Genomic DNA, 12,687 nt, shown 5'->3' with positions numbered 1-12,687 from the left:
GTGTCCATAGGCCAAGAGTGACTGACACCTAAACCACCAAGATGTGTGAATATTCTGCAGCTATAATTACACACATTTGGCATGCAAAGGAGGACATCACTCCTCTTCAGGAACAAAAGTGAGGTCTGGACCTCATACATAACTGTTTACAACGTAAACAACCAGAGAATGAAGTACATCACCAGCAACAAACTTTGCAAAATAAATTGTCTTAACTGTTTTATGCTTGTATGAACTGTAGAAATATGTAAGATCACATTAGAAAGTACTTCGTACTGCCATTCTTACTGTATTTTTTTATACGTTGGCAGCATTAAATATTTTTTTTAATGGACATACGGTTCTGTGTATTTTTCCCTACCTCTACAAAGGATATTGGTGATACTTTTGGCAAATTTGATCCTTCAAGCTTCCTGGTATAATTAATCACTTCGGGTTTGCTATCCATGGTTAACAGATTACAGTATTCCATGAACTACAGTCTGGGATGATCAAGAACAGATTGTCTTTCCCCTTTGTGACAGCCTTTCAAGTACTTGTACTTCAAGTGCAATCGTATCTCTCCTTGGCCTTCTCAAGGTTAAACATGCCCAGGACTTTGTTTCCAGTCCCTGGATCATTTTTGTTGCCCTCCTCTGAACCCTTTCCCCTTCTTTCTTACACTGTGGTGCCCAGAACTGGGCACAGTACTCCAGATGAGGCCTAACCAGTGCTTAGTAAAGGAGAACTAGTATTTCATGTGAGTTGGAAATGATACTTCTATTAACGCAGCCTAAAATAGCATTTGCCTTTTTTGCAGCCACATCACGCGGTTGACTCATTCAGCTTGTGATCTACAATTCCAAGTTCCTTCTATGCAGTATTGTTGAGCCAAGTACAGTGGTACCTCAGTTCACAAACTTAATTTGTTCCACAATTCTGGTCACAAACCGAGTCCAATTTTCCCATAAGGTTCAATGAAAATAAGGTTACTCTGTTCTGACCCATATGTAATTTTTTTAACCACAAAAATATGAAACAAAGTACAATACAGTAGAGTATGAAGACTAACCTTGCTTGAGGCAACTTCTGCCGTGGAGGACAGGAAGGTAGGTGGGGAGGTTATTGTTTGGAGGGAGAGTCTGCAACCACGACCTTGACTAGAGGAAGCTGTGACCACATGTCAGAGCAGGGAAGATGGCCATGATCATGTTCATTACCCAATGTGGATTTTGCAAATGGAAGCAACATTTTGCTGAACTTTCTGTTCGCAAACCAAATTGTTCGTGAACAGAAGCATTTGTGAACTGAGGTATTACAGTATTTCTCATCTTGTAATGATGCATTTGGTTTCTTTTTCCAAAGTGCAGAACTTGGCATTTGTCCCCATTATATTTCATTCTGTTGTTTTCAGCACAGAGCTCCAGCCCATCAAAACTGCCTTGAATCTTGTTTCTGTTTTCCAGGGTATTACCTATCCCACCCAGTTTTGTGTCATCTGCAAATCTGATCATTGCTTCCTAAACATCCTTATCAAAATCATAGATAAAAATGTTAAAGAACATTGGACCCAAGACTAAACCCTATGGTACCCCACATGTTAGTTCTCTCCAGTTTGAGAAGCTACCATTGATGAGCACTCTTTGAGTCTGATTCTGTAGCCAACTGTGGATCCATCTGATAGTTAACCCATCTAGCCTCCATTTAGAGAGTTTGCTAATCAGCATATCATGGGGCACTTGGTCAAAATCTTTGCTGAAGCCAAAATAGATTATGTCTGTAGCATTTCCACAGTCCATCAGGGAGGTTACCCAATCAAAAAGTGAAATCAGATTAGTCTGGCAGGATTTGTTCTTGAGAAATCCATGTTGGCTTCTAGTAATCACTGCATTGTTTTCAAGGGCTTTACAGACCGAGGGCTTTGTAATCTTCCAGAATTTTCCCAGGGATTGATGTCAGACTGATTGGTCTGTAGTTCCCACATTCTTTTCCCCCTATTCTTGAAGATAGGGGCAAAATAAGGCCTTATCCAGTCCCTTCCCTTGTCCCCAAGATTTCTCAAAGATAATAGACAGTGATTCTGTCTATAGTTGCTAATGCTGGCTTCCCTTTGCTTTCAGCACAAACAATGCACAGTAATTTTTAATCCCAAATGAGAGGACCAATTTTTTTTAAATAGTTTTTTAGTGCCGCAAAATCTGGTGATGGTAAAAATGTCAAACTGAAAACAATACAAGCAATAATGAAATTAAACTTTAAACAGCAACCGTAGAAAAGGCTTGGTGAAAATGAGGAGGTTTCTGTCCAGTGGTGGTAAAACTGATGTAAACATTGTTGACTGGCTCTTCAAATTGGTGAGTGTGCTCAATTTTTTCTCTAGTGGCCCTTGCACTGTTAAAAATGGTTTTAGTCTTATCAGTGTTGCTTGATGTAGAGAGTGGGCCAGTGGCTTGCTCACTGCAGTGGGAGTTACCAGGTTCTGAAGTGGAGAAGGTGCAAGGAGCTTCAACGCTCCTTCAAGTTTGTTTAGTGAAGTTTCTCACAAAGCTCCTTCAAGTTTGTTTAGTGAAGTTTCTCACACTGGCAACTTTGGTCTTAATATAATCTTTTTAATATCTATATAATTTGTCCAGATTCAAGAAAATACTTTCCTGTAAATCGGGTGGTTTATGGAAGAGCAGCTGGCTGTTAACATGTAAATTTCAAACATTATAGCTATAAACATTCTTTTGCTTATGTACTATACAGCTTTGTCCCTACAACAGATCTTAGGTTACATAAATAACCCCATATTTTAGGCTCCCACTTAACAAGACTCAAGTATTAACTCCTTTAATAAATTCCATTACTTTGTGACAGAAGTTACAAGATACCACCCAAGTTACAATGCTCACGCTATAAGCCTATTCTTTTAGATGTGTCGAGTATAAACATTTATTACCTACCTCATATTTATGCACCATGGAACAGGAAGAGTCATACTTTTCAAACTCAGTGTACCTAATGACTATCTGGATTTCTATTAATTGCATTCGGAAGGCTAGAATTATTGCAGTATTTGAACAATACTGAGAAAATGTCTGGAATGTTAAACAGAGAAACCAGAAACTTAAAAATTGATTTATTGAACACATTTTCAGTTTTTACAGTTAAGACATTTTCTTTAGCTTGTCAGAATATATTAAACTATTGGTGAAAATAGATAATGCATAGTTGGTCATTTCAAAATCCAAATTAGAAAACTTAGTTTTTATACAAGTGGATGATTTTTAAAAAGGGGTTTTAAAACAGTGCAGGTGGGAGTCCACTGCCAAAGAGTAGTTTCCAGGAACTGGGTATTTTCCATCCGGAACACTTAACTGGAGAACTGTTACTCTGCTGATTTCAAAAATATACATTATTGTCAAATGGTAGAATCATACTACTCCAAAGAAATATCTTCGTTCATCCTAATAATTAGGCTATGACAGCAATATCAAACTGTTCTGATGAACCTTGCAATGTCTGAATGATATCAAAGAAGTTTCCCTGAAAGATACCTTGCCCACCACTGCTGATATTTCCTTTGAAAGCTGCAGCCTGTGGCATGCCCTAGGACCACAACCAGGTTGATGTCAGTATCACAGGCCTGGCAAGAGACTCACCAAAGGGGGAAAAACAACTATGCATGCTAGAATATGCCACAAAATATAATAAACACAGCTCTACAGCAAACTAACGTTGACTGGAGTTCCTGCCTCATGGTACACACATATTTTCATATTCTCAGTAAGCAACTATTGAGCCCCAGTGATGTGGGTTTTCTGGGAAAAAGTTCAATTTTTTGAAAGTTTTCCCGTGTTCTAAATATTATCAGATGTAGCGAGCCTGTTTGATTCATTTTTACTGCCCAACACACATTCTTTCTCAAAAAGCATACAAAATATCTCAGTAACAAAAAAAAGCAATCCTTATCAATTTTATGTGTTGTATAAATATATCAAAAGTTTTCCTAATTGGTATGAAATATTTGAACTGAAATATTTGCTCAGAGGAAATTAAATTTAGCACACAATATAGCTTAAATGTTAGATTCAAACACATTCAAAGCTTTGTGTGAAGATTACAGCAATAAAATAATTGTAATATAGAGTAATTATAATATGCAAAGGTAGTAGCATATAGTGCGGTGTTGTTCTGCTGCTGGGATCCCATAGGCAACAGGCTGGCTACTGAGTGAACGGCATGTGAGATGAGATTGACCTTTGGTCTGACCTAGCATGGATCCCTTTATGTTTTTAAGTGAGGCAAATAGTTTCCCTTCTGCTTATTATTGAAAAATATTAACAATAGTGGGAAAATACAGCATGTGTAAGTCTGGTCCAGACCCAGCCAAATGCAAACTTTATTTTTCAGTGCCTCCATTTTTCAATGTGCAACTGAGCACCAATGCCTGCCTTAGAAGAATTACTTTCAGAAGTTCATATCAAATATTTAATCCATCTAACATGACTGAATTCAGTGCAACAGCCCAGACAACCAATGCAATCATATGGTATGGAAATTTTTCCATGGGAAAGATAGCATGTGGAAAATGCCTCACTCCACTCAACATCACAACCCAGCCCTAGTTTTCATTGCTTTTGGAAATATGCGACACAATGCCCTTTCGACCCTATTGATATTCATCCACTGAAATGTTGTAGTTTTACTTTAGAGCGACTCCCCATCTACCATGTTTTCCAGCACACACTTACTTGGTTTGCAGTCAGTTGAAGCCATTCATTAAGGTAGTCTGCAAGGACCTGTGCATCAGGAATATTGTCCCCCTCTGAGCAGAACTTCAGCAAAACTACCAGTGGGATTCCTTTTGAACAACTGGAATAAAAGTGATACTAATGAAATAACTGAACAGAAGATTGCTATACAAACATGCTTGCTTTTCTTTGGGTTGGAATTCACGTAAGAATTTTTCCTGAAATGAAGGAAGGTGGAGTATTTAATGTGGCACCAACATTCACATAGCTTGCATTATATTATCATACACAAACTTTGGATCAACAACAGTAACATCCCAGTGCAATAGCAGTCTAGAAATCTCTTTAGTGCTTACATAATTACATTACATTATGCAAGTGCAAAATGGTACTGCCCAAGAAAAAAGTATACTTCTATTAAAGCAGCATATTTCCCTTTCTTACGGCAAATCACCAGATTTATTAATTACATTAGTATCCTGCACCTAGGCCATCGAACTCAAGGCATTCCACTCACTGAACTTCATTGTTTAGAGGATTTTCATTGTGGTTCTAGACTACATCTCAGCACACTCTTCAGGTGACTTAGAAATGAATCAAGATAGTCACTGCAATGCTGAAAAGTGGGGGGGCTGAGTATGCAGTTTTAAGGCTACAAAAGGATTATAATGGTTTATTAGGGGCAGACACTCCAAGAGTCTTATGTGGCTTGGGAGTAGGGCTGACCTGATGGGAGCAAGATAACAAAAACAAGTGGGTTGAACTCAGTAAATACTACCTATGTTAAAATTACCACCTGAGGTTTATCCAGGATGGGAATTAACAAGGTTGTGCCAATGTTTGAATACACACAATGATTTAAGAAATTGGCCACCATTAAGGCACACTATGGAAACAGTGAAAAAGCAATTCCTTAGGATCTGACTGAAGAAAAAAAGCCTTACCAGTTAAGTTCAACCAAATGATAGTGTTCAACACAGAAATTTGTTAGTGAGTAGAGTCAGATACACTTAAAATGACTGCTGCTACCATTTATGGATGATATTGGCAAATGCTTCTGTACATATTTTATTCCCATGCACATACTACATTTTCAATATTGTTTGAGGGGCACTTGAAGACTCTGTTCAATGCTAGTGAATGCAGAGTGTATTAAGCGCATGTTAAGATTTTAACCAAAGCCACCCACAAAACCCAAAGAAACTGTTTGCCTCTTTTTTTCTGCTGCTTCATACAAGTGATTTAGCTTCAACTTATCCTAAGTGTGGAAGGAAAGCCTTACAGTACATACTAGGTTTTCTTTCAAGATGGAGAAGGAGGTCAATTTGAATTCTATTTTTACAGATAGGGAACCAAACTGAACCCTAACTCATGAATTTATGGCAGATTTGGGACATGAATCCAGATCCAAGTCATTAGACTACTAAACTATATGAATTCCTTATAAGCAAGGTTCACTACAATCATGATGGAGTCTACTCATACTGTGCTTCAAAGTGACATCTTCTAAAAAGTCCTAATACCATTGGCACATATTGTACATACATTCGTTTTGAAATCCAAGGGGCTACTTTAGATGTACCCACCCCCAGACGTAATTCATCAACCCCACTTGATGAATTACATGTGCAATTCCCCTTGATTTCAAAAAAAGTTTTTCAAACAAAATGGAACATTCTTATTGAATGTTTCACTAGGGTTGGTCTTTGTGTGGTTTTTTTGAATCCAGGCCAAATTACTTTAAGAATAAGTGCTTTTCAGGACTATGTATTCAACATATAGAACATTAACTTTTTAAAATAACTTTTTAAAACTTTTTTAACTTGCTAAATAAATAAATAAAATGGCTATTTTCAGTATTTAATCCTTTACCACTTTCACTAACCTCTCCGTGAACAATAGTTTTGTGATACCACCACCTGGAATATGGAACACTTTCTCATCACCATTTACTCCAGGAAAAGCTGGTACTTGTTCCAGTTCTCTGCCATTCAGCCTTTCCATTATATTTCCAGTTGCCTTCTCAACAGCAGGCGAAAGCAAATATCGCAATGATGTACTGTCAATAAGCCATAAAATATACACATAAGCAGCAAAAACTGCATTTGTAACTTAATTTGATTAGTAGACTGAAATACACCTAACAAGAAGCCAAAAAGTAGGAAGAAACACATTTGTTAATATAGCAATGTTCTTCTTTGTAATGTAAAGTATTTTCATATATATTCACTATCCAAAAACATATACACAACAGGAAATTCTAACTATTTCCTGTTAGAACTCCAGCTAAGATCAAATACAGAAAAAGAAATAGTTCATAGCAGAGATAGACAATATATCAAAAGGAGGCTGGGATCTTGGTGTGTGGCCTCTTGCACCATTATTTATAGCTTGCCCTAGTCCCTAGAACTAAAAGTAGCTAATGGTGCAATCCTCAGGGAACAGATGCCCCAAATTTGGAGGTGTGTCATTTTTACTTTGCTGCACTCCCACTCTGCTGACTCTAAGGTAAAGCTAAAGGTTTCCCCTTGACCAGGGGTCTCAAACTCGTGGCCTGCGGGCCAATTGCTGGGATGGGCGGGGCACGGGGGAGGGGCCCTGCGGCCTTCAAAGCGCCGGCGGCGCCCGGGCCGGCCACAGGATGAGCAGCCCACCACCACCACAGTGGTGGAATACTTGATGCAGCCCAGCCTCACCCAGACTCTACTTCCAGCGGCCCCCAGGTAAATTGAGTTTGAGACCCCTGCCCTTGAAGTTACATCCAGTCATGCCTGACTCTAGGGGGTGGTGCTCATCTCCGTTTCCTAGCCGAGGGAGCCAGCGCTTGCCCGCAGACAGTCTCCATGGTCGTGTGGCCGGCATGACTAAACACCGAAGTGCACAGAATGCTGTTACCTGCCCACCGAGGTGATACCTTTTCATCTACTTGCATTTGCATGCTTTCGAACTGCAAGGTTGGCAGGAGCTGGGACGGAGCAACGGGAACTCACCCCGTTGTGCAGATTCGAACAGGCGACCTTTCGATCAACCAGCCCAGCAGCACAGCGGTTTAAACCACTGTGCCACCAACAGTCCCTCTGCTGACTCTACTGGATGGTTAAATCCCAAACTAACGGACTACATATCAAGTGAAGCTATGTTGCCAAGGAAGGGTATTAATCCTATGGACACTGTATACTGTCTAAATAGCCATATGATAGTTTGGCGTACCAGCTTCCACCTTAGAAATGTTTCCTGAGGTTGGGACTGGGACTCTGACAGGAGAACACCCTACCTCTGCCCTTGCAGGTGGCCTGGTTCTTTCTGTACCAGCTACAGCTCCAAAACTGCAAATGATTCATCAGAGCCAGAGCTTGTGGGGGGAGGGGGGTCTAGATGGCAGGGAGGGAAGTAATGAGGAACTACCAGGATACAAGGAATCCTAGTGGTGCCTTGGCCCCTCCTCCTTGTGAGCAAGGGAAAAGACATATATGGCTGAAATCAGCTATGCATTTTGCAAAGTAGAAGTGTAGAGGTAGCACTCGCCTCCTGTGCTCAACTGAATGTCCATAGACCTCTGAGTGTGGAAAATTACAGACGACTACATTGGATAATGCCCTAGCAAACTCAACCACCACTAGATTAGTACCTAGATTCTAAATGACTAAGAGCACCCAGGCAACAGAGATATAGACTACAGCTAAACTAACTTACAACTCAAACTTTATTGCTGGTTCTGTGTGCATGTGTATGGACAACATTTTGGAAAAATGAAGAAAATTAAAATGAATATTCATTGAGAAAATTAAAAAGAATACAAACGACTGAGTACACACACCAAGATCATAGTTACACAGTTCACCAGACATACCCCTGAAGCTGTTGGTCATTACGTTGGTAAGCATGACTACTGGACAGAAGAACAATTTTGGAAAATCCACAACTTTTCACCCAGGTTAGCAGTATTTGACAGAAGAGTCTATATTTATTCTTTGGATATCAGGGTAGGAAAAGAACAGGTTAGAAACTTGCATGAAATAATAATGTCATTTCTTTAGTCCTTTAACATGTGACATTTTAGAATATTTACAATTACCTTGCTATCTATTTTTTCCTAGGCTTTAAAAATAAGACTATTTTGACAGATGAAATAATCTTCCAAAACAAAAGCGGCAACCTGGTGCCATCAGGCACACTGATGCTTGCCAAGACACCCACTAAAACCCTTCACACTTCCACCCACACACATTCCTCCCTCCACACACAACTTCCCCAGTCTTTGCCCAGGATTCCACACCCCATAGCTAAAGCCCTAAGACAAGAAAGCAGAAAACATCTCTGAATACAGATCTAGAAAGTGAGTCAAAGTTGATGGTCAGCAGTTTGTAATTTTATTATGATTTAGGCTATGACGTTCCCATCTTTTGGACATTCTAAGCAACAAAAATGGCACTCACTGTAAATCATGATATTATTTATTCACATATTGAGTTTTGCCACGTTTTTGATAGAGGGTTTTTTAGTTTTTTAATATTTTACCTTTCGCTATTGAAATGCATTTGGATTTTTCCTAGATACAGCTATATGGGCTAATCAAAATTGTCCTAAAAACAATTCGAGGTGACATAATGTGAGTATCTCCAATGAACATACACACCTTTATGAATGGTGATCTGATCTGTAGAACCACCAACTTTTTAGAAGGAGCTGCATACACTAAAAGAAGAGTACAAAACAATGTACTGATCAAATAGTTTGCTGTGCATAGCAAACACTTTGCATATTCAACCCACAGTCAGTGGTTGTTACTGCATTCAAACAGGGCCACCATGAGATATGCAAGGCATGCAAAGTTATGCATAAACCCCACCAGCCAGGTCTGTACAACATGGCAGCCCACAGTTGGGGGTTCAATATGCAAAATGCACTCCACCTGTGCCACTACACCATGGTTTAAACAATACATAATAGGTTGTTTGGAATCATGTAAAGTCAGTATTTCAAAAAGCAACATTAAAATATATTTCATGTATCATATTATAGATGATTCCAGGAAGTTTTTAGATGGATCAACATGTATTCTACAGTTAGGTTTTTATTCTATTTTGACAATGTAACAAGCAGAGATAAAGAATGTCTGTTATTTGTTTATGACTTAACACACTGAAACTATGTTGTCTCAGAGCTTCATAACATGTCTAGTAAAACAGAATAGTATTTTATATGCTTTCACAAAGTTTTCAGGGTTCGTGAAACCTCCTTCCAGTTTGCTGTATGAAGCTTCAGGTCAGTACTATCAGGGATGTTGCTCTAATTATCTAAAAGACTTTTGGGGTGTGAATATATGTCCCAGTACACAAGTATCTGTTTCCTGACTAATGAATAAGAAAGTGAATAGAGACTGATTTTTTAAAAACCAAATACATGACTTGTCAACATAACTCAGTTTGGAAACTGTAACTGGCATCCAACACAAAGTATACAATATTTTCATCCAAGCTTGCCCTACTTTCCTTAAGATGCATCATGTAGACAGCACTACACATATATAACATAGCTAGATTACTGAAACATTTATTTTTATATACTCTATCTTTCAGCTAACAGTCTTCAAATTGGCTTAAAATATATATAATGCTCTTTGCGTACTTCACAGTGTACTTCAGTTTCAAGAGCTATTGCTACAATGAGTTCCACATGGGAGAACTACAATATATACAACAAAAGCCAGAGGTCTGAAGATCTCTTCACATGGAACAGCTTGAGCAACCTTAGCATGCACCCAGACAAAGACAAATATGGCTTTTCAGTGAGTGGTCTGACTGAAAAATGCACTGCAGCGCTCACATTCATTAATAATCCCATGCTTGTTTAGACAGAAACCAAAAATATGATTGCACCCTAATTCTAGAAAACAGCAACTGAAACTACGAACACAATAGATTAAATCCTATTTTAATTCCTGAGGATGTTCTACAGAAGATATTAAAATGTCTAAATTGCCATAAGGAATAGGTGCCTCTACAAATGGATCCTAAGTCAACACCAAAGAGTGTCTTGGCAATATTGTCTTTAAGGTACCTACCTTCAGCATTTATACATAATTCAGTTGCATTATCGTCTGTTGTTGCATATGGATTATTTCCAATCATTGGCACAAGACAATCAGTATAAAAGTAACCAACTTTGGGCATGCTCAGTGTAGAAATGACTAAATCTACAGCCAACTGGCCAACATTCCCCACTGATACAGCTGGCTGAAAAGAGATAAACACGCACAAACAAGGTTTGCACAAATTGCACTGCAAATAGTTAGTGGAAGAAATGTGACATCAAGACTGAGGGAATATATATACTTCACAATATATACTTTTTTTAAAACAAAAGTGTTTTAAAAATACTTAATAATAACACTTCTACTAGTATATATAAAGGCTAAAAATGTTATGTAACCATAATCCATTTTGATTGTGAGTATAATTTGCTGAAAATCTAAGGAAAGTGTAATAATAGAGCACTTGACAGAGCAAATGCTGGACTCTGGACCCTCCAAATGACCCTCCAGAAAATTGCAGGTGATCTGTGAGCTACAGGACATCAGAAGCAAACTCCATTTTATTCTTGTTACAATGGTTCTATGATACAGGTGTTCTTTAAATGCAAAACCACACTGTGTGTGCTTTTTAAAAGAAACATACTAACATCTAAGAATATAGAAACAGTTGTAAAACATGGAATGGCAGTGACAGGGTGGTGGAGAGAAATCTTAAGCTGTGTACTTCCCAAATGACTCAATACACAAAGGCTGCCCCAGCCTCCAAGATCATTCTGTTCAAGATCTAAAATTGTCTTCTTGCACCACTGCCATTAAATGCTTGTTCAGTAGAAAAAGAATGAATATGCTTGCCTTTCTTCTCCTTTCCCATTCCTTTTCTTTTTGGATCCTATCAAATTATAACCCGGTGGTTGAAAACCTTTTTTAAAGAAATCTCTCCGTACAGTGCTTTAAAGGATTTAGGAATATTATAAACAGTGTATTACTGAATTCATGAACAATGTGGGCAACATAATCAAGGATTTTATGCTGTTGGCTTTCAAGTTTTAAACATAAACTATAATTAAGGATTACCATCCATTATGTCAAAAATATTTAACAGGCGAGACGAAAGCTGGTTCAGGGCTCGGCCATTCTCTCTCGTACTAGCTTTCTTCTGTTGTTTTTTCTGGATTATATTCAAACTCAATCTAATTTAAATCCCATTCATCTCAATGGATTTACTCCAAATAGGGCTCAGACTGGCCATAACCTCCTGCTGCCAACAGCGTCACAGTTTCGTGTTCAGGAGCTGCCCGTGGATCGTTCCTCGGGCTCTTCTGCACCTCCCACACCTTGCCCCCCTGCCATTGCACGAGGTTAGGATGCAGAGCTCCCTCCCACGGGCTCCACCTTTGGCGACTGGCAGGCAGGCAAGAGCTCAGAAAAAGCAGCGCACTGCTCGCCGCTCGCGGGCTGCCCGGGCAGTGCGCGCGGAAAAGGCGCACTTGTTACCATGAGAAGCGCGAAGCCTCGGAAGTCAGGTCGCGTGCAGCCATCACAAGCAACGAACATCCTGGCCGTCAGGGTAGCAAGAAGAAACAACAGTCCCACTAATCAGCCCCACTCGCGTAACTCGAAGAAAAACCGGCCCGGGGGGGGGGGGGGTCCTTTCTCTCGCAATGGCACGAGCAGGGCCTTGGCAATGCCTGTCCCAATTTTCCTTGGCAGAAAACGGCACCACTAAAAAAGCAGCTAATGGGAGAACGCGCGGGAAGGATGTAGGTTGGGCTATTTGGTGGAGTGCAGTGGGATTAGGCGTGAGGGAGTGACACCGTTATCTCCCATCAGGCGACTGCTTAGGCAGCCTTTGCCGTTTTCAAGGCTTTCGCGAGTGGAGGCCGCCGCGAGGAAGTGGGTGGGGAGGCAGTTGCTGGTTGGCTCAAGACGGAGCCAATG

General features: G+C 39.6%; 2 protein-coding genes across 7 annotated transcripts in view; one reads left to right on the top strand and one right to left on the bottom strand.

Annotated features, from left to right (window-relative positions):
- PTPN2 (protein tyrosine phosphatase non-receptor type 2) overlaps positions 1 to 334 on the top strand; it is a 32,479-nt gene extending 32,145 nt beyond the window's left edge. For all 5 annotated transcript variants that reach the window (XR_006414334.1, XM_044426304.1, XM_044426303.1 and 2 more), the window contains one exon: positions 11 to 334. Coding sequence is in view for 4 of the 5 variants with exons in the window: in XM_044426304.1 (XP_044282239.1) it covers positions 11 to 32 (22 nt within the window). In the remaining variant the exon portion in view is untranslated. The remainder of the gene's footprint in view (positions 1 to 10) is intronic.
- A 2,749-nt stretch (positions 335 to 3,083) lies between these two features.
- On the bottom strand, positions 3,084 to 12,409 carry PSMG2 (proteasome assembly chaperone 2). 2 transcript variants are annotated; one of them, XM_044426447.1, is made up of 7 exons: positions 12,244 to 12,409; positions 10,780 to 10,951; positions 9,352 to 9,410; positions 8,566 to 8,684; positions 6,601 to 6,774; positions 4,716 to 4,836; positions 3,084 to 3,354 (listed from the first exon to the last, which is right to left on the bottom strand). In XM_044426447.1, the coding sequence occupies exons 1-7, from the start codon at positions 12,301 to 12,303 to the stop codon at positions 3,262 to 3,264; spliced, it is 798 nt and encodes a 265-aa protein (XP_044282382.1). In that variant the 5' UTR covers positions 12,304 to 12,409; the 3' UTR covers positions 3,084 to 3,261. The 2 variants fall into 2 exon arrangements, with proteins under 2 accessions (XP_044282382.1, XP_044282381.1); XM_044426446.1 differs by having other exon boundaries at positions 3,084 to 3,357; positions 12,244 to 12,407.
- Between the last annotated feature and the right edge of the window lie 278 nt (positions 12,410 to 12,687).

Source organism: Varanus komodoensis, unplaced genomic scaffold (genome assembly GCF_004798865.1).
Source record: "Varanus komodoensis strain SLA01 unplaced genomic scaffold, ASM479886v1 scaffold17, whole genome shotgun sequence".
Lineage (NCBI taxonomy): Eukaryota > Metazoa > Chordata > Lepidosauria > Squamata > Varanidae > Varanus > Varanus komodoensis.
This window is presented reverse-complemented; position numbering and strand designations above follow the sequence as displayed.

What these genes read in the sequence shown, in the direction of transcription:
- PSMG2 (XM_044426446.1), bottom strand. Translation starts at nt 12,303, where the DNA reads ATGTTCGTTGCTTGTGATGGCTGCACGCGACCTGACTTCCGAGGCTTC. An exon ending in TCAGATCACCATTCATAAAG is followed by an intron (nt 8,685 to 9,351) that starts GTGTGTATGTTC and finishes TGATATCCAAAG; the next exon opens with AATAAATATAGACTCTTCTG. An exon ending in TTCAACTGACTGCAAACCAA is followed by an intron (nt 3,358 to 4,715) that starts GTAAGTGTGTGC and finishes TTTTGAAATCAG; the next exon opens with CAGAGTAACAGTTCTCCAGT.